Source organism: Peromyscus leucopus, chromosome 3, assembly GCF_004664715.2.
Source record: "Peromyscus leucopus breed LL Stock chromosome 3, UCI_PerLeu_2.1, whole genome shotgun sequence".
NCBI classification, from domain to species: Eukaryota; Metazoa; Chordata; class Mammalia; order Rodentia; family Cricetidae; genus Peromyscus; species Peromyscus leucopus.
Genome location: NC_051065.1, coordinates 84,474,670 through 84,495,604, shown reverse-complemented (window position 1 = coordinate 84,495,604; position 20,935 = coordinate 84,474,670). Strand labels below are relative to the sequence as shown.

Sequence of the window (20,935 nt, the reverse complement as noted above, 5' to 3'; positions counted from 1 at the left end):
TTTAAATAATGTGTTCTGAAATGTTCACAGTAGTTTCTACTGTTCTCTACTGAGGATACAGCGGGGATACAACTCAGACTCTTCACAGGGAATGGTTGTGTCCTCTGTTAAGGCAGAAAAGTACTCTGAAAGGCTCGAGATGAAGAGGAATGAAGTTAGTTAGGGAACACAGAGACTGTTTAACCTCTTTTATCAGAACAATGACTCTCCAGGAGCTTTGCTAACAACCCTGTAGCATCTGAGAAACAGTTTCAGTGAGTGACTCATGAGGAGAAGCAACTGTGGCAGCCCAGCTCTCACTTCTGCTTCCCTGGAGGTTTATGTTATGACTTGTATCACAGTGGGAGGACGCTTATCATACTGCAGACAGTAATAATTTGCCATATCTTCAGACTCTAGGCTGCTGATGCTGAGAGAATAATCTGTCCCAGACCCACTGCCACTGAACCTCGATGGGACCCCATCTGCCAAGGTGGATGCAGCATAGATCAGGCGCTTAGGGGCTTTCCCTGGTTTCTGTTGGAACCAGCTTAAATAATTGCTAATGCCCTGACTGGCCGTGCAAGTGACGGTGACTCTGTCTCCCAGAGATGCAGACAGGGAGGATGGAGACTGGGTCATCTGGATGTCACATCTGGCACCTAGGAGTGGAGACATAATATATATCCACATAATTGAGCATGATACAAAAGGACTGACTACCTCCAAATGCCAGTCAACACTAATCACAGTGTGACAGTGAAATTCCCATTATAGTGACTTTTTACCTGGAAGCCAGAGCAGCAGGAGCCCAAGGAGCTGAGCAGGGGCCCTCATGTCCATGCTGAGTCCTGACTGCAGTGACAACTGTACAGGGTGTGACTGGTATATGAAGAAGTCCTCAAGGCTGTGCAGTGAGTGCATGCAAATCACCGGGAACCAGTTAGGATGGGCACAGCTGCAAGGCTTGCTCATCTCAGCAAGCTTGGCACAAGCTCAGGGTCCCTAGATACCCAAAGTCAGATTGCATACATGTCTGCAAAGAACACACTTCTTTTTCAATTTTAAAATTATACAGGACATTTCTAATGTGTATATGCTCTATTTTAATAATAAATTTCAAAGATTAATTGGAGTAATATACACAAATATCCTGCTGTCAGGGAGAAAACAAAAGAGAAGGGACTATTAAGTCTCTTTCACTAATCAAATAATTCTGATTGGTTAAAAAATACTATGTGTTTTCCTTGGCACATGTTTGTGAGTTTGGAGTAGTCACGTCTATAAATTAAAAGTTTAATTTATCAGGACCATTTTAACGTTATAAAAATAAGAGCTTATAGCTTTATCTATACTCACTTTGGTACAAATAAAGAAATTACACAAAAGATGCACATATAACACTTGACTCCAAAAAGGTGTGCTAATTGGTGTCCTGACACCATATGAAAATAGAGGGCCTTTCATGCTCAGAGAAGAAATCCGTTGCACATTTTTCTCCATTTGGGATATTCCATTTTTGCTCTTTTCTACCATTTGCTACTATTTCCCACAACTCCTTAGCATAAAGGAGTGACTAGTGATGACAGCCTTGAATGCAATAACAGAAGACACTGCTACACAACACATGACTCTGCTATGTGTTACAAATGACATTTTAACTTTTCACTCTTGAGCAGTAAATGGAGACATTATACAGATTTTGTGTGTGTGTGTCTTCATTTTTTAATTTTATTTTATAATTTAATTTTACATATCAGCCACGGATTTCTTTGTCCTACCCCCTCCCCGCCCACCTTCCCCCCAGCCCATCCCCCCATTCCCATCTCCTCCAGGGCAAAGACTCCCCTGAGGATTGAGTTCAACCTGGTAGATTCAGTTCAGACCGGTCCAGTCCTCTCCTCCCAGGCTGAGCTAAGTGTCCCTGCATAAGCCCCAGGTTCCAAACAGCCAGCTCATGCACTGAGGACAGGTACGGGTCCCACTGCCTAGATGCCTCCCAAACAGATCAAGCTAATCAACTGTCTCAGTTATCCAGAGGGCATGACCCAGTTGGGACCTCCTCAGCTATTGGTTCATAGTTCATGTGTTTCTATTCATTTAGCTATTTGTCCCTGTGCTTTTTCCAATCTTGGTCTCAACAATTCTTGCTCATCCAAACCCTCATCTTTCTCGCCAATTGGACTCCTGGAGCTCCACCTGGGGCCTAGCCTTGGATCTCTGCATCTAGTTCCCTCAGTCATTGGATGAGATTTCTAGCACGACAATTAGGGTGTTTGACCATCTTATCACCAGAGTAGGTCAGTTCAGGCGTTCTCTCACCCATTGACAGTAGTCTACTGTGGAGGTATCTTTGTGGATTTCTGGGGACCTCTCTAGCACTTTGCTTCTTGCTATTCTCATGTGGTCTTCATTTATCGTGGTCTCTTATTTCTTGTTCTCCCTCTGTTCTTGATCTAGCTGGGATCTCCCGCTCACCTAAGCTTTCTTTGCTCCAACCCTTGCCTTTCATTACCCCCATTCATATCCAGGTTGTTCATGTAGATCTCATCCATTTCTCTGTCATTGGGTGATCCCTGTGTATTTCTTAGGGTCCTATTTTCTAGGTAGCCTCCCTGGAGTTGTAAGTAACAGTCTAGTCATCTTTGTTTTACATCTAGTATCCTCCTATGAGTGAGTGCATGCCATGTTTGTCTTTCTGAGTCTGGGTTACCACACTCAGGATGATTATTTTCTAGATCCATCCATTTGCCTGCAAACCTCATGATGTCATTGTTTTTCTCTGCTGAGTAGTATTCCATTGTGGATATGTACCACATTTTATTTATCCATTCTTGAGTTGAAGGGCATCTAGGTGGTTTCCAGGTTCTTGCTATTAAAAACAATGCTGATATGAATATAACTTAGCAAGTACTCTTGTGGTATGATTGAGCATTTCTTGGGTATATGCCCAAGAGTGATATAGCTGGATCTTGGGGGAGATTGATTCCCAGTTTTCTGAGAAAGTGCCATATTAATTTCCAAAGGGTTGTGCAAGCTTCCATTGCCACCAGCAGTGGAGGAAAGTTCCCCTAGCTCCACATCCTCTCCAGCATAAGCTGTCTTCAGAGTTTTTTATCTTAGCCAGTCTGACAGGTGTAAGGTGGTATCTCATACTCATTTTCATTTGCATTTCCCTGATGATTAGGGATGTTGAACAATTCCTTAAATGTCTTTCAGCCATTTGAGCTTCCTCTGTTGAGAATTCTCTGTTTAGTTCTATAGCATATTTTTTAATTGGACAGTTGGGCATTTTGATGTCTAATTTCTTGAGTTCTTGATATATTCTGGATATCAGCCCTGTGTCAGATGTGGAGTTGGTGAAGACCTTTTCCAATTCTGTAGGCTGTAGCCTTGCCTTGTTGACCATATCCTTCGCTCTACAAAAGCTTCTCAGTTTCAAGAGGTCCCATTGATTAATTGCTTTTCTCAGTGTCTATGATACTGGTGTTATATTTAGGAAGTGATCTCGTATGCCAGTGCATTCAAGACTACTTCCTACTTTCTCTACTATCAAGTTCAGAGTAATTGGTTTTATGTTGAGGTCTTTGATCCACTTGGACTTTAGTTTTGTTCACAGTGACTGATGTGGATCTATTAGCAGCCTTCTACACACTGATATCCATTTATGCCATCACCATTTGTTGAAGATGCTTTCTTTTTTCCATTGTGCAGTTTTGGTTTCTTTGTCAAAAATTCTATGTTCAGAGGTGTGCAGACTAATATCAGGGTCTTCAATTCGATTCCATTGGTCCACATGTCAGTTATATTCCACTACCAAACTGTTTTTATTACTGTAGCTCTATAATAGAGCTTGAAGTAAGGGATTGTGATGCCTCCATAGGTTGTTTTATTGAACAGGATACTTTTGGCTATCCTGGGTTTTGTGTTTTTCCATATGAAATTGAGTATTATTCTTTCCAGGTCTGTGAAGAATTGTGTTGTTATTTTGATGGGGATTGAATTGACACTGTAGATTGCTTTAGGTAAGATTGCCATTTTTACTATGTTAGTCCTGCCTATCCAAGAGCATGGGAGATCTTTCTATTTTCTGACATCTTCTTCAATTTCTTTTTTCAGCAACTTAGAGTTCTTTTCATATAGGTCCTTCACTTGCTTAGTTAGTGTTACCCCAAGGTATTTTATGTCATTTGTGGCTATTGTAAAGGGTGAGGTATCTCTGATTTCCTTCTCAGCCTGTTTGCCAATTGTATATAGGAGGGCTACTGATTTTTTTTTTTTAGTTTATCTTGTATCCTGCTATGCTGCTGAAGGTGTTTATAAGCTTTATCAGTTCCTTGGTTGAATTTTGGGGTCACTCAAGTATACTGTCATGTCATCTGCAAATAGGGAAAGCTTGACTTCTTCCTTTCCAATTTGTATCCCCTTAATCTCCTTATGTTGTCTTATTGCTCTAGCTAGAACTTCAAGTACTATATTGAATAAGTATGGGGAGAGTGGACAGCCTTGCCTCGTTCCTGATTTTAGTGGAATTGCTTTGAGTTTCTCTCCATTTAATTTGATGTTGGCTGTTGGCTTGCTGTAAAATGCCTTTATTATGTTTAGGTATGTTCCTTATATTCCTGATCGCTCCAAGACTTTTATCATGAAGGGGTGTTAGATTTTGTCAAATGCCTTTTCTGCATCTAGTGAGATGATCATGTGGTTTTTTTCTTTGAGTTTGTTTATATGGTGTATTACATTGACGAACTTTCGTATGTTGAACCACCCTTGCATCCCTGGGATGAAGCCTACTTGATCATGGTGGATAATTGTTCTGATGTGTTCTTGGAGTCTGTTTGCCATATTTTATTGAGTATTTTTGCATCAGTGTTCATGAAGGAGATCGGTCTGTAGTTATCTTTCTTTGTTGCATCTTTGTTTGGTTTAGGAATCAGGGTAATTGTAGCCTCATAGAAGGAGTTTGGTAATGTTCCTTCTGTTTCTATTATGTGGAACAATTTAAAGAGTATTGATATTAACTCTTCTTTGAAGATCTGGTAGAATTCTGTTCTGAAACCATCTGGCCTTGGGCTTTTTTTGGTAGGGAGACTTTTTTTTTTTTTTTTTTTTTTGGTTTTTTCGAGACAGGGTTTCCCTGTGTAGCATTGCACCTTTCCTGGGACTCACTTAGTAGCCCAGGCTGGCCTCGAACTCACAGAGATCCGCCTGCCACTGCCTCCCGAGTGCTGGGATTAAAGGCGTGTGCCACCACCGCCCGGCTTTGGTTGGGAGACTTTTATTGACTGATTCTATTTCCTTAGGGGTTATTGGACTATTTAAATAGTTTGTCTGGCCTTGATTTAACTTAGGTATGTGGTACCTGTTCAGAAAATTATCCATTTCTTTTAGATATTTCAGTTTTGTGGAGTAGAAGTCGATTTTGCTGGATATTTGGATGGCTACACCTGCTTTCTTCTTAAGACCATTTGATTGGAAGGTGTTTTCCCAGCCTTTTATTCTTAGGTAGTGTCTATCTTTGAATTTGAGATGTGTTTCTTGTATACAGCAGAAGGATGGGCCCTGCTTTTGCATCCATTCTGTAAGCCTGTGTCTTTTTATAGGTGAATTAAATCCATTCATATTAAGCAATATTAATGATGAGTGATTGTTCATTTATATTATTTTTTGGTGGTAGTGTGTGTGTACTTCTCTTCTTTGAGGTTTACTGCTGTGGCATTATTTATTGCCTGTGTTTTCAAGGGTTTATCTGACTTCCTTCGGTCGGAATTTTCCTTCTAGTGCTTTCTGTAGGGCTGGGTTTGTGGATAAGTATTATTTAAATCTGGCTTTGTCTTGGAATGTCTTGTTCACTCCATCTATGATGATTGAAAGTTTTGCTGGGTATATTTGTCTAGGCTGACATCCATGGTCTCTTAGTGTCGGCATTACATCTGTCCAGGTCCTTCTGGCTTTCAAAGTCTCCATTGAGAAATCGAATGTTATCCTGATGGGTTGCCTTTATAAGTCACTTGGCACTTTTCCTTTGCTTTTCTTAATATTCTTTCTTTATTCTGTATGTTTGGTTGCTTAATTATTATGTGGCAAGGGGACTTTTGGGGGGTCTAGTCTGTTTGGTGTTCTATAGGCTTCTTGTATCTTCATAATTATTTCCTTCTTTAAGTTGGGGAAGTTTTCTTCTATGATCTTGTTGAATATATTTTCTGTGCCTTTGAGTTAGTATTCTTCTCCTTCCTCTATCCCTATTATTCATAGGTTTGATCTTTTCATGGTGTCCCAAATTTCTTGGACATTTTGGTCATGACTTTGTTGACTTTAATGATTTCTTTGACTGATGAATCTATTTCTTCTACCATATCTTCAATGCCAAAGATCCTCTCTTCCATCTCTTGCATTTTGTTGGTTATACTTGCATCCTAAGTTTCCATTTGTTTACTCAGATTTTCTATTTCCAGCATTCCCTCTGTTGGTGTCTTTTTCACTTTTTCTATTTCCCTTTTCAGGTCTTGGACTGTTTCCTTCATCTGATCATTGCTTTTTCATGATTTTCTTTCAGTACTTTATTGTTTTCTTCTGCTTTATTTGTCCTTTCTTCTAGTTTTTTATAGCGTTCTTCCCATTTTTTGTTTGTCTTTTTCTCAATTTCATTTTTTACTTCTTCTATATAAGGCTCTAGCCTCTTCATGATGTTATTCATAAGGTTGCTTTCTTCTGCTTCTTCCATTTTGTGATGTTCAGGTCTAGCTGTTGGAGGAGGGCTAGGTTCTGGTGATGCTGTATTGCTCTTTACTTTGTTGTGTGTACTTCTGCCTTGATGTCTGCCCATCTCCTTGTGGATTCGTTCTTGGTCTTATCAGTGCTCTTGGTCCAGACAGAGCTGACAGATTCAAGAAGCCTCTCTCTGGTCCAGATAGAAGCTCTGGGCTGGATGGGAGCTGGGGGCTGGTCTCTAAGTCTCAGGAAGTGGCTGGGGTCTCAGGCAGATGGGCGTGGGGGCAGGGCTTGGAGATTGCAGGGTCTGCCGGAGGTCCTGGAGAAGGGAAACCTCCCTGTGGGGGTTGGGGGGGGTCCTGCCCGATGGCCAGAACCTGGAGCCACGTTGGGCAGGTCTTCCCCAGAATGGCTGGTGCCCAGGGATAGGACCTAGGGACAGGCCTCTCTGGGTATGAGCCCAGGCACTCACCTGTTGTCCAGATGGAAGCTCCAGGGCAGGGTCCGTTATAGGGTTTTAATCAGCAGCCTCACTCTCTTCGTGTGTGTCTCAGTCTGCAAATAAGCAAAGATGCAGTAATGTTGGTGTATTCTTATAACACACATATTTGAACGCCATGTATGTCACACCTGGGTCTTTGCCTGGGCCATCCAGCCTTATTTTTCATTTGAAGAAGTAGAACCTATTCAGTCTTCAATAATCTTGTCCTGGAGCCTGAGAATCAATCCCAAGGGTCTTTTAGAAAAAAGGAGCTGTAAAAGGATAGACACTTTTGCAGCCTGAGCCTGACCCTGCTGGTTTTTCATCACTGGTCTTGAGTGATGGGTGTGAACAAACACCCAGGATTAAAGCAGCTTCTTCACAATACAGGACACCCTCCTCATCGGGAGTACCACACAGCATCTTTTGGTGAATTAATAGGAATGCTGGTGTCTTTGTCTCTTCATTCTCTTTCTGCTGATATCTACCAGCTGTATCTCTGCCTCTCTTTGACCTTTGAGATCTGGAAGACAGTTCTGCCTTCTCACAGGATAGCCCCAGGATCTGGAGGAAGCTTCACTCAGGACATTTCAGTGGATGGTAACAGGAGGATGATAGTTCCTCTCAACCTAACACAACAACCAAATCATTATTTATTTTGCAAGGCATCTGGGATCTGAATTCTTACCACACCTCCTTTAATAATATGTGCTAACATGATGGAAATGCCAGAAACATTCAACTTCCCTTTACCAAGTGTCCTTAGATTGGAGTAAGTCATAAATGCTTCTGATTCCTAAGAAAATGGGTGTTGATGGTACAGTAGTAAGCATAGCTGCCTTCTAAAAACAATCCAGTAACTTCTCAGGAGTCTCTAACTCATACCATCTGAATAAATACCTGTGGGCCTTAAGATTTGGGTGTCTTCCTCCTCTGTTGCTTTGTTTCACCTGAACATAGCCATATTTATTATGATACTGTTCACAAAAGCTAAGATGAAATCAGTGTAGGTGCCTATCAAAAGATCACTGAATTAAAAAAAAATGTGGCATATATGCACCATAGACTATTATACAGCCACAAAGAAGAATGAAATCCCATCATTTTCAGCAAAATGGATAGAAATGTAGGACATTATGTAATGTATTATCATATACTACAAGCTAGATTCAAAACAATAAGCAGTATGTGTAGATGAAAAAAATTGATCCCAAGGAGAAATGTGATCACTAAAGAATAAAGTGAGTAGTTGAGGGGACAGAGAGGTTGGATTTGGTCAGTGGATGCTGTGTGCATGAAAGAAAATGCTGCACTGATCTCCACTATTACAGACAACAGTGTGTCTATAAAAAGGACTTCTGTTGGGTTTTTATTATACTTCAAAAGGGTCAAGTTTTAAAGAGAAGATACTAGTTATTGGTTGAGAGATAATGGATCTCAGTGAACTTTACCCTACCTATCCAAGTTTAGTTTCTAGAATTTAGAAATTGAAAGTTACATGTAAAACTGACTTGTTGGATGTGGTTGGGTTATGATGGTGAGATGGTATGGACATCCTGAAGTATATGGGTGTGATCAATATAATCACCAGTGCTTTTTAGTAGAGAGAGAGGAGGTTGAGCTATACAGAGTGGTTGTTGCAATGGAAAAGATAGCAGAACTGTGGGAGCTAGTGCCATTGTTCTGAGAATGTGACAATTTCTTGGATGAAAAATGTTAGCATTAGATTCTATGCCCTGCAGTCTTCAGGACAAGGAAAGTTCTCCTTATCCTTAAGTTAAACTCAGGAGATGAACTGATCTCCAGAACTGTAAGGAAATTGTTTTCCAAATCAGTTCTGGAACTACTGAAATTTATCCACATAAAACTAATAGAAAACACTGTCTTTGATTTCTCTGTGTATGTGGTTTTCCTTAATTCTCCAACATCTCTAGAATTCTTATCAGTTGGTGTCATTGTAACAAGAGATAATGGATTTACTTTAATAAGAGAGTTCCCAAATTAAATTTGGATATAAAATCTTTTTGTCAGCTATGAATAACTAAGAAAAACCTGAAATATAAGTTTAAAGGAGGACATGTTTCTTTTCTATCACAAAATCCCAGGTGTCCACACATCATGACACCAACGTATTCTTTCTGGGCCTGGGATGGGACAGAGCATGGTGATAGAAGCTATGTTAAATAGAACATCTTTGTTCTAACATTGGACCTTACCAGATAAAATGAGCCTCTTAATTTACCTGGAGATACCAGTAGATATTCAAAGTTTGTGTAATAAAATGTCCTCAGTGTGAATAAGCATTTTCTCATTCTCATGTCCTAACATAGTTGACTAATGCACTTTCAGAGTACCAATGAGAAATTTTCCAGAAAATGAATGGCTAATGTTCACAGACATGAACTTCATTGTGATGGGGGAGTGCATCGTTCTAATGCTTTTGCTTTAATTAACAAATGACACAGGTTTTCAATCTTGGACTTTCTCAAGTATTATTTTATTCATGTACTCTCAAAACTTTATCTCCACAATGTGACATGTGACATTGTTCTCCTGTCTTACATATTCACTGATGTCTACCACATGGTTTGTATTACTGAAAGTGACTGCTGTTATTATGGTGCATACATAGTATGATTTCCACAAGCAATTCCCTTATGATTTTATCAAATATTATAGTTAAAGGTAATTCTATAGCATAATGTTTCATAAAAATAAGTCTTTTTATAAATCACTGATATTTTTACCTTGGTTATTCATAGTGCCCCATGTGAGAAACTTCTACAGGTCTATTGTCCCCCCAGAAGTCCCATTGGTTAATCACCTTAATGAATTTAAGGAGTCATAATGAGGTACTTAAATGATGGAATTTTTTTTTAATTTATTTTACAACACCATTCAGTTCAACATAATAGCCACAGATTCCCCTGTTCTCCCCCTCTCGCCCCCCTCCCCCTCCCCCCCAGCCCACCCCCCATTCCCACCTCCTCCAGATCAAGGTCTCCCCCGAGGACCTGGATCGACCTGGTAGACTCAGTCCAGGCAGGTCCAGTCCCCCCCTTCCAGACCGAGCCAAGCGTCCCTGCATAGGTCCCAGGATTCAAACAGCCAACTCATGCAAGGAGCCCAGGACCCGGCACCAACGCACAGCTGCCTCCCAAACAGATCAAGCCAAATGACTGTCTCACCCATTCAGGGGGCCTGATCCAGTTGGGGGCCCCTCAGCCTTTGGTTCATAGATCCTGTGCTTCCATTCATTTGGTTATTTGTCCCTGTGCTTTATCCAACCTTGGCTTCAACAATTCTCGCTCATATAAACCCTCTTCTTTCTCACTAATTAGACTCCCAGTGCTCCACCAGGGGCCCAGCGGTGGATGTCTGCATCCAGATTCCTCAGTCCTTGGATAGGGTTTATGGCACAACTATCAGGGTGTCTGGCCATCCTATCACCAGAGTAGGTCAGTTCCTGCCGTCTCTCGACCGTTGCCAGCAGTCTTTTGCGGGGGTATCTTTGTGGATCTCCGTGGGCCTCCCTAGCTCTCTGCTTCCTCCCCTTCTCATGTGGTCTTCATTTACCATGGTCTCCTATTCCTTGTTCTCCCTTTCTTTTCTTGATCCAGCTAGGATCTCCCACTCTCTTTCCCTCGACCGTCGCTCTTCATTGTTCCCACTCATGACCAGGCTGTTCATGTAGAACTCATCCATTTCTCCGTGTCTTTTTTGGGGTCCCGTTTTCCAGGTAGCCTCACTGGTGATGTGAGTAGCAGACCAGTCATCCTTGTTCCACATCTAGCATCTTCCTATGAGTGAGTACATACCATATTTGTCTTTCTGAGTCTGGGTTACCTCACTCAGGATGATTTTTTCTAGATCCAAAATGATGGAAAATTTAATAACAGCATATAGCAAAATTGAATAGAAAATCTTAGGTTATTTTCCATAGATTATGGTCTGCTTTGCTTTATGGAGGGATGGCTGGGTGGCCAGATAGATAGGCATTATCTATCTTTCATCTACTGTCTGTCTAACTAGGCACCAAGTGTGCATTGGAAGTACCAGAACCTCAGGGTAACTAACTTAGAAAACACTGTGTTGTCTCAAGTCTTACTGTCTTTTTCCTATTATACACATCACTGCTGTAATGATGACTAGCACATTGCCCTAGCTTTGAAAATAGCTAACTAATTAATAAAGCAATATTCACTGAGATGGAATCACTGGAAGGAATAAAGCTCATACTGTGATCCTCTTGCTGTGTGGTTAAAGACCACAGTGAGTGCACACAGTAAACAGAGACCAATGTGGCTCCCCTTCGAGATGAGTATATGTCATTACTATAACCTCTGACATCATAGAGAAACATTGTTATTTTATTAAAAATGTCTTTTCTAAATCATCTCTGAGTGAGGAAACCCAGATCAATAAAGACAAATTTGGTACATACTCACTAATAAGTGGATATTAGGTGTAAAATAAAGGATAACTATGTTACAATCCACAGACCCAGAGATACTAGGTAACAAGGAAAGTGCATAGGGAGACATCCAGATCGAGATGGAAAGGGGAAATGGAAGAGATTTCATGAACGTATGGAGGGCAGGTAGGGATGGGAGCTTGAGTGATAAGGTTGGGGGGACATGGAGGGATACAGTACTGAGCCAAACATTAGGCAAAGTTTGGGGATCCTGCAGAGGAGAAGATAGGAGCTTGGAGCCAGAGGGATCAAGAGCACCATGGGAAGGCTCACACAGTCAACTCCTGTGGGCTTATGGGGATCACAGAGGCTGAAACAAAAACCATGGAGCCTGCATAAGACTGACTTAGGCACTCTGCATATATGTTATAGTTGTGTCACTTGGTCTTCTTATGAAACCCCTAACAGAGGGAACAGGAGCTATCTCTGTTTTACTGGCTATGGATATCCTACTTCTCATACTGGGTCACCTTACCCAGCCTTAATAAATGGGAATGTTCTTATTCTTACTGCAACTTGATGTGCCAAGTTTTATTGATACTCATAGGAGATCTGCCCTTTCCTGCATGGAGACAGAAGAGTAGAGGGTTGAGTGTGGGAGGCAGGAAAGGGGGAGAAGGACTGGAAGTGGAAGATTGGTGAGAAGATGGGACTGGGATATAAAATAAATAGATTAAAAATAAATAAATAAATAAATAATGAATAAAATGTCTTTTCTAACAAAGTTGTTTGACTTATGTGTAAAGTGAGACAGAGATATAGAGGAAAGGGACAAATTAAATTTTATTTTAGTATCTCTTCCTTGTGTTCCTGTTCCTCTTGTTCCCCTTCTGATTCTGCACCTTCACCACCTTGTTTCCGTGGGATGCATCATGACCTGGTTGAATGGATTTGACAAGATGAAGACCATTTTTACATTATAAATTGTATCCAGATAGTTCATCCTTCTGACAATTAAGATGGATTGTATAATTATCTCTATATTGTTTTAAAAATCATTTCTATGCGAGTCAATAGATAATTATGATAAATCTCTAAGAAAGTAAAGCATAGTGTCAAATTATCTTACTCTCATATGCTGTCTATAAAACCTAGGCAAATATAATAGCTAGTTTTTAAAAAGTTGGGCATTTTATACCTCAGATTACAAAACAAAAAGACCAAAATGTCTGCTGTTACCTCTTGTATCTAAGCTAGTAGCAAAATGTACAAAATGTAGTAAGAAATCAGCAATGGAAGAAATAAAATAAATTATTTGCTAATAGATCTGCACACAAATTCATAAAGAAGGAATGTCAACACAAATATTTAGGAGTAATCACAATAAAATCTCTACATACACCAAGGACAACAGAGTTGCCCTTGTACGTTAAAAGTCATACATGTGAATAGTGAATATGTCTGTGTTCACAATAAGAACCACTCTAAAACTATATTTTTCTATGTAAGTCTATTTTCCCTGCATGTTTGTAAGAACATTATGTGCATGTCTGGTGCCCTCAGAGGCCAGAAGAGTGTACTGGATCCCCTGGAATTGGAGTCAAAGATAGCTGTGGGTCACCATGTGAGTGCTGAGAATCAAACCCAGGTTCCCTTCAAGAGCAACAAGTGCTCTTAACCGCTAGTCATTCTCACCAGCTCCATGAAGCACTTTTAAATGTATATTTTCTCCAATTGGCACATAAACTCAATGTAATGTAACTAATATTGCTGTATGGGTTTCTAAGGCTAATTAATTCAGTATAGAATTTATGTAGAAAATCAGACAGCATAACTAAGAAAATCTGAAGCCTATGAAAGTGTTATCATATCCTCTGACTTGACTGTTCTCTTTTGTATAAAACTGTAGTAATTAAGTTGTATGTACTGTAGATGTGCAGGTAGGTGGGTAGATGAATGGGAAATCACAAAGAGACAAGTAATAGATCTTACCCACAAAGGATTCCTAAACTGAAATGAAATATAAAGAATAGAGAAAGATCACTGTTCTTTTATTGGTGTTCTTTTCTTGGAGAGAATATTGAAACAGGGTTTCTCTGTGTAGTCTTAGCCATCCTGGAACTTTCTCTGTAGACCAGGCTAGCATTGAAATCAAAGAAATATTCCTGCCTTGGCTCCCAAGTGCTAAGATTAAAAGCATGTGCCACCATTGCCAAGCTTTGTTTTGTTCCTAAAACTATGCTCTGGAATATCAATTTTTATGTTTTTAATTTTAAAATTAATTTAATTTTGCATATCAGTCACAGATTCCCCTGTCCTCCCTCTGCCCGCCCCCTCCACTCTTCCTCCAATCCACCCCCTATTCCCATCTCCTCCAGGGCAAGGACTCCCCTGGGGATTCAGCTCAGCCTGGTAGATTCAGTCCAGGCAGGTCCAGTCCCCTCCTCGCTTCACCCAGGCTGAGCAAAGTGTCCCTATTCTGGGACACATTCCAAAAAGACATCTCATGCACTAAGGATAGGTCCAGGTCCCACTGCCTGGAGGCATCCCAAACAGTTCAGGCTAATTGACTGTCTCACTTATCCAGAGGGCCTGATCCAGTTCCATGGGGGCTCCTCAGCTATTGGTTCATAGTTCATGTGTTTCCACTAATTTGGCTATTTGTTCCTGTGCTTTTTTCAATCATGGTCTCAACATCTCTCACTCATACAGTCCCTCCTCTCTCTCACCAATTGGACTCCCGGAGCTCCACATTTGACAAAATCCAACACCCCTTCATGATAAAGGTCTTGGAGCGATCAGAAATACAGGGAACATACATAAATACAATAAAGGCAATTTACAGCAACCCAACAGCCAACATCAAATTAAATAGAGAGAAACTCAAAGCAATTCCACTAAAATCAGGAACGAGGCAAGGCTGTGCGCTCTCCCCATACTTATTCAATATAGTGCTTGAAGTTTGATCCAGAGCAATAAGACAACATAAGGACATCAATATTGGAGAAATTATTTTGGCCACTCCACGTAGTTAAAAGGATATTTATTTAATGGCGAAACTCACAAATTAAGTAATGGGTAGGTCGCAGGGTCTGGGGAAGGTGTAATGCAGTCCAACGGTGTTCTCCGGAGCTCTACACAGTCAATCTGCACTGGTCAGCGTCCCGGCACGAGAGAGCGCCCAGAGCAAGCGCTGGCCCATCCAGCTCCCGGGTCCCCAGGCGCCTCCCCTCGCCCCGCCTCGTAGGCGTGACAGTTGCCAGAGTCTCAATGGGGGTTGGAACTTCCAGAACCAAGTTGGAATGGCTACCCACTACACATCAAGGGGATACAAATTGGAAAGGAAGAAGTCAAGCTTTTGCTCTTTGCAGATGATATGATAGTATACATGAGTGACCCCAAAAAATCGATCAAGGAACTCATACAGCTTATAAACACCTTCAGCAACATAGTAGGATACAAGATTAACTCAAAAAAAATCAGTAGCCCTCCTATATACAATTGACAAACAGGTTGTGAAGGAAATCAGAGATATATCACCCTTTACAATAGCCACAAATGACATAAAATACATTGGGGTAACACTAACTAAGCAAGTGAAGGACCTGTATAACAAGAACTTTAAGTCCCTGAAAAAAGAAATTGAAGAAGATGCCAGAAAACAGAAAGATCTCCTATGCTCATGGATAGGCCGGATTAACATAGTAAAAATGGCAATCTTACCTAAAGCAATCTACAGTGTCAATGCAATCCCCATCAAAATAACAACACAATTCTTCACAAACCTGGAAAGAATAATACTCAACTTCATATAGAAAAACAAAAAACCCAAAATAGCCAAAAGAATCCTGTTCAATAAAACAATCCCTGGAGGCATCACGATCCCTTACTTCAAGCTCTACTATAGCGCTACAGTAATAGAAACAGCTTGGTACTGGCATAAAAACTGACATGTGGACCAGTGGAATGGAATTGAAGACCCTGACATTAATTGGCACACCTCTGAACATATAATTTTTGACAAAGAAGCCAAAATTGTACAATGGGGAAAAAAAAGAATCTTCAACAAATGGTGCTGGCATAACTGGATGTCAATATGTAAAAGATTACAAGTAGATCCATATCTATCACTGTGTACAAAACTTAAGTCCAAATGGATCAAAGACCTCAACATAAATCCAGCTACTCTGAACCTGATAGAAGAGAAAGTAGGAAGTAGTCTTGAACGTATTGGCATAGGAGATCACTTCCTAAATATAACACCAGTAGTACAGACACTGAGAGAAGCAATCAATCAATGGGACCTCTTGAAACTGAGAAGTTTTTGTAGAGCAAAGGATACGGTCAACAAGGCAAAGCAACAGCCTACAGAATGGGAAAAGATCTTCACCAACTCCACATCTGACAGAAGGCTGATATCCAAAATATATAAAGAACTCAAGAAATTAGACATTAAAATGCCCAACAGTCCAATTAAGAAATGGGCTATAAGGCTGGAGAGATGGCTTAGCGGTTAAGAGCACTGGCTGTTCTTCCAGAGGTTCTGAGTTCAATTCTTTTTTTTTTTTTCAATAATTGAGTAAAACTGAAATTTATTATAAGCCACAGTCATCCTAGGGACCTCCATGCTATATATATAGCTTCTATGGTTCTATGGGTTGTGGTCTGATTGTACTTTATTTTATATCTAGAATCCACCTATGAGTGAGTACATACCATAACTGTCTTTCTGGGTTTGGGTTACCTCACTCAGGATGATTTTTTCTAGTTCCATCCATTTGCCTGCAAATTTTATGCTTTCATTGTTTTTCTCTGCTGAGTAGTACTCCATTGTGTATATGTACCACATTTTTTTTCATCCATTCTTCCATTGACAGACATCTAGGTTGTTTCCAGGTTCTAGCTATTACAAATAGTGCTGCTATGAACATAGCTGAGCATGTATCTTTATGGTATGAATCAGCATTCCTTGGGTATATGCCCAAGAGTGGGATGGCTGGGTCTTGAGGTAGTTCGATTCCTAATTTTCTGAGAAACCGCCTTACTGATTTCCACAGTGGTTGTACAAGTTTACATTCCCACCAACAGTGGAGGAGTGTTCCCTTTGCTCCACATCCTCTCCAACATTGGTTGTCATTGGTGATTTTTATCGTAGCCATTCTAACAGGTGTAAGGTGGTATCTCAGGGTCGTTTTGATTTGCATTTCTCTGATGATTAAGGATGTTGAGCATTTCTTTAAATGTCTTTCAGCCATTTGTAGTTCTTGTTTTGTGAATTCTCTGTTTAGCTCTTTAGCCCATTTTTTAATTGGACTGTTCAGTACTTTGATGTCTAGTTTCTTGAGTTCTTTATATATTGTGGAGATCAATCCTCTGTCAGATGTGGGGTTAGTGAAGATCTTTTCCCATTCTGTTGGCTGTCTTTTTATCTTATTGACTGTGTCTTTTGCCCTGCAAAAGCTTCTCAGTTTTGAGAGGTCCCATTTATTAATTGTTGTGCTCAGGGTCTGTGCTGTTGGTGTTTTATTTAGGAAATGGTCTCCGGTGCCAATGCATTCAAGAGTGCTTCCTACTTTCTTTTCTATTAAGTTTAGTGTAACCGGATTTATGTTTAGGTCTTTGATCCACTTGGACTTGAGTTTTGTGCATGGTGACAGATATGGATCTACTTGTAATCTTTTACATATTGACATCCAGTTATGCCAGCACCATTTGTTGAAGATACTTTCTTTTTTTTCCATTGTATAGTTTTAGCTCCGTTGTCAAAAACCAGGTGTTCATATGTGCATGGATTTTGTCAGGGTCTTCAATTCGATTCCATTGGTCCGTATGTCGGTTTTTATACCAGTACCAAGCTGTTTTTATTACTATAGCTCTATAGTAGAGTTTGAGGTCAGGGATGGTGATGCCTCCAAGGGTTGCTTTATCGTATAGGATTCTTAAAAATATGGAACGCTTCACGAATTTGCATGTCATCCTTGCGCAGGGGCCATGCTAATCTTCTCTGTATCGTTCCAATTTTAGTATATGTGCTGCGGAAGCGAGCACTTGAGTTCAATTCTTAGTAAACACAAGTTGGTTTACAACCATATGTAATGAGATCTGGCGCCCTCTTCTGGCCTGCAGGCAGAACACCATATAAAGAAATGGGCTATAGAGCTAAACAGAGGAAGCTCAAATGACTGAAAGACATTTAAGGAATAGTTCAACATCCCTAATCATCAGGGAAATGCAAATCAAAACGACTCTGAGATACCACCTTACACCTGTCAAAATGGCTAAGATCAAAAACACTGAAGACAGCTTATGCTGGAGAGCATGTGGAGCAAGGGGAACTCTCTTCCACTGTTGGTGGGGATGCAAGCTTGTACAGCCTCTTTGGAAATCAATAAGGCACTTTCTTAGAAAATTGGGAATCGATCTCCCCCAAGACCCAGCTATACCACTCTTAGGCATATACCCAAGGAATGCTCAATCGTACCACAAGGGCACTTGCTCAGCTATGTTCATAGCAGCGTTGTTTGCAATATCCCAAAACTGGAAACAACCTAGATGACCTTCAACTGAAGAGTGGATAAATAAAATGTGGTACATATACACAATGGAGTACTACTCAGCAGAGAAAAACAATGATATCATGAGGTTTGCAGGCAAATGAATGGATCTAGAAAAAAAATCATCCTGAGTGAGGTAACTCAGACTCAGAAAGACAAACTCGGTATGTACTCACTCATAGGTGGATACTAGATGTAAAACAAAGGATGACTAGACTGCTACTCACAACTCCAGGGAGGCTTTCTAGTAAAGAGGACCCTAAGAAAGACACAGGGATTGCCCAACGACTGATAAATGGATGATATCTACAGGAGCAAACTGGACGTGAGAGGGGGTTAATCAAGGGCAAGGGTTGGGGGAAAGAGAGCTTCAGGGGAGCAGGAGTTCCCAGCTGGATCAAGAACAATGAGGAACAAGAGACCATAATAAATGAAGATCTCATGGGAATAGGAAAAAGCGAAGTGCTAGAGAGGCCCCCAGAAATACACAAAGATACCTTCACAATAGACTGCTGGCAATGGTCAAGAGAAAGTCTGAACTGACTTACTCTGGTGATCAGATGGCCAAATTTTTTATTAAAATCACTTATGGGGGCATGTTTAAGACAACCCTTAAAACCCATATGATGTCATATAGACAAATGTATATTCTACTTCATGCAGTGGAATTAAAAGTCATAGAAGTGTGTTTCAATATTATTTGATTTTTGTAAGTAGACCACAGGGCATAGGAGCCATTAAAATTCTATACAGAGTGCTGCAGACACTGAGAGCATCAGGACACACTGCTGGAATGTCAAGACACAGCAGAGGATCATGGTTAGACAGCCTTCCCCTTTCTCTGACACTTGTGCTCTAGCTTTTATGAGAAATCCAGACATCCTTCCTGCTGTCAGCTTCTCTCAGTAAGATTTCTCTGCCCTTTAAATACTGGCACTTAGAAACTAATTTTCTGTATTTAAATGTGTTCTGAAATGTTCACAGTTGTTTCTACTGTTCTATATTGGGGATATAGCTAAGGATACTATGCAGAATCCTCACAGGGAATGGCTATGTCCTCTATTAAGGCAGAAAAGGCATTGGTACTCTGAAAGGCTTGAGATGAAGGGGAAGAATGATAGGGTACAGAGAGGACTTTTAGCTTCTTTTGTAAAAACAATGACTCTCCGTGAACTTTGCTAACAATCCTATGAGCATCTGCAAAACAGTTTCAGTGAGTGACTCATGAGGAGGAGCAGCTGAGGGAGCCCAGCCTCTCACTTCTGCTTCCCTGGAGGTTTATGTTATGACTTGTATCACTGTGGGAGGAAACTGAGCATCCTGTAGACAGTAATAAATTGCCATATCTTCAGACTCTAGGCTGCTGATGCTGAGAGAATAATCTGTCCCAGACCCACTGCCACTGAACCTCGATGGGACTCCATCTGCCAAGTTGGATGCACTATAAATCAGGTGCTTAGGGGGTTTTCCTGGTTTCTGCTGTAACCAGATTAAATTACTGCTAATGCCCTGACTGGCCTTGCAAGTGAGAGTGACTCTGTCTCCCAGAGATGCAGACAAGGAGGATGGAGACTGGGTCATCTGGATGTCACATCTGGCACCTAGAAGTGGAGATATAATAAATAACCACATAGTAAATCATTATACAAAAGGACCTCCCCCAAATGCCAGTCAACACTAATCAGAGTGTAACAGTTAAATTCCCATTTTAGTCCTTTTTTACCTGGAAGCCAGAGCAGCAGGAGCCCAAGGAGCTGAGCAGGGGCCCTCATGTCCATGCTGAGTCCTGACTGCAGTGACAACTGTACAGGGTGTGACTGGTATATGAAGAAGTCCTCAAGGCTGTGCAGTGAGTGCATGCAAATCACCGGGAACCAGTTAGGATGGGCACAGCTGCAAGGCTTGATCATCTCAGCAGCTTGGCACAAGCGCAGGGTCCCTAGATGCATGTCTGCAAAGAACACACTTCTTCAATTTTAAAATTGTACATGACATTTCTAATGTATATTACCTCTATTTTGAATAATATATTTCAAAGATACATTGGGATATTCTAGACAAATATCTTGCTTTGAGAAAATATACAACAGTGAAGAGTCTATTAAATCCTTAACTCACTCAAATATTTCTGCTTGGTTGAAAAAAATACTATGTGATTTCATTGTGAAATGTTTCTGAGTTTGAAGTAGTCACTTATTTAAATTAAAAAGACAATTTATCAGGATCATAGGATCATTTTAATGATTTAAAAATAAGATTTTGCAGCTCTCACTGTACTTACTATGGTACAAAGAGAGGAATTATACAGTGGGTGCACATGTAAGGACTTGATCCCCAAAATCTGTTTACTTGGAGTTCTAGGCCCTCATGAAAATGGAAGTATTTTCATACTAAAGAGGTTGCATCTTTTTCTCTGTTTGAGATCCTCCATATTCCCTCTTTCCTACCATTTGCTTCAATTTCCCTCAATTCCTCATCATGAAGTATTGACTAGTGATGACAGACATAAACACTGTAACAGAAAAACATTACTACTCAATACATGGCTCAGCTGTGTATTACAAATGATATTTTCACTTTCGCTCTTGAGCAGTAACTGGAGATATTATTCAAATTTAGGTGGCATCCTCACTGTCTGCAAGTGTGTCTCCATCTCCAAACAAGCTAAGAAGCAGAAATGTTTGTGCATCTTTATAACACAAATATTTGAATACCCCAGACCACACATCTATGTCCTCACCTTGGCATCCAGGCTTATTTACCATCAGAAGATGAGGCTATTCAGTCTTCTGCACC

General features: G+C 40.5%; 1 non-coding gene and 2 gene segments (V, D, J or C); all 3 read right to left on the bottom strand.

Annotated features, from left to right (window-relative positions):
* Positions 1-318: 318 nt before the first annotated feature.
* Positions 319-876, bottom strand: LOC114686305. The segment is given in 2 exon segments: positions 319-641; positions 768-876. Coding segments are annotated over 2 exon segments (378 nt in total).
* Positions 877-17,526: 16,650 nt separating this feature from the next.
* LOC114686313 lies at positions 17,527-17,633 on the bottom strand. Its single transcript, XR_003733567.1, has one exon. It is a non-coding gene; the product is annotated as a U6 spliceosomal RNA (small nuclear RNA).
* Positions 17,634-19,417: 1,784 nt separating this feature from the next.
* Positions 19,418-19,971, bottom strand: LOC114686312. The segment is given in 2 exon segments: positions 19,418-19,740; positions 19,863-19,971. Coding segments are annotated over 2 exon segments (378 nt in total).
* Between the last annotated feature and the right edge of the window lie 964 nt (positions 19,972-20,935).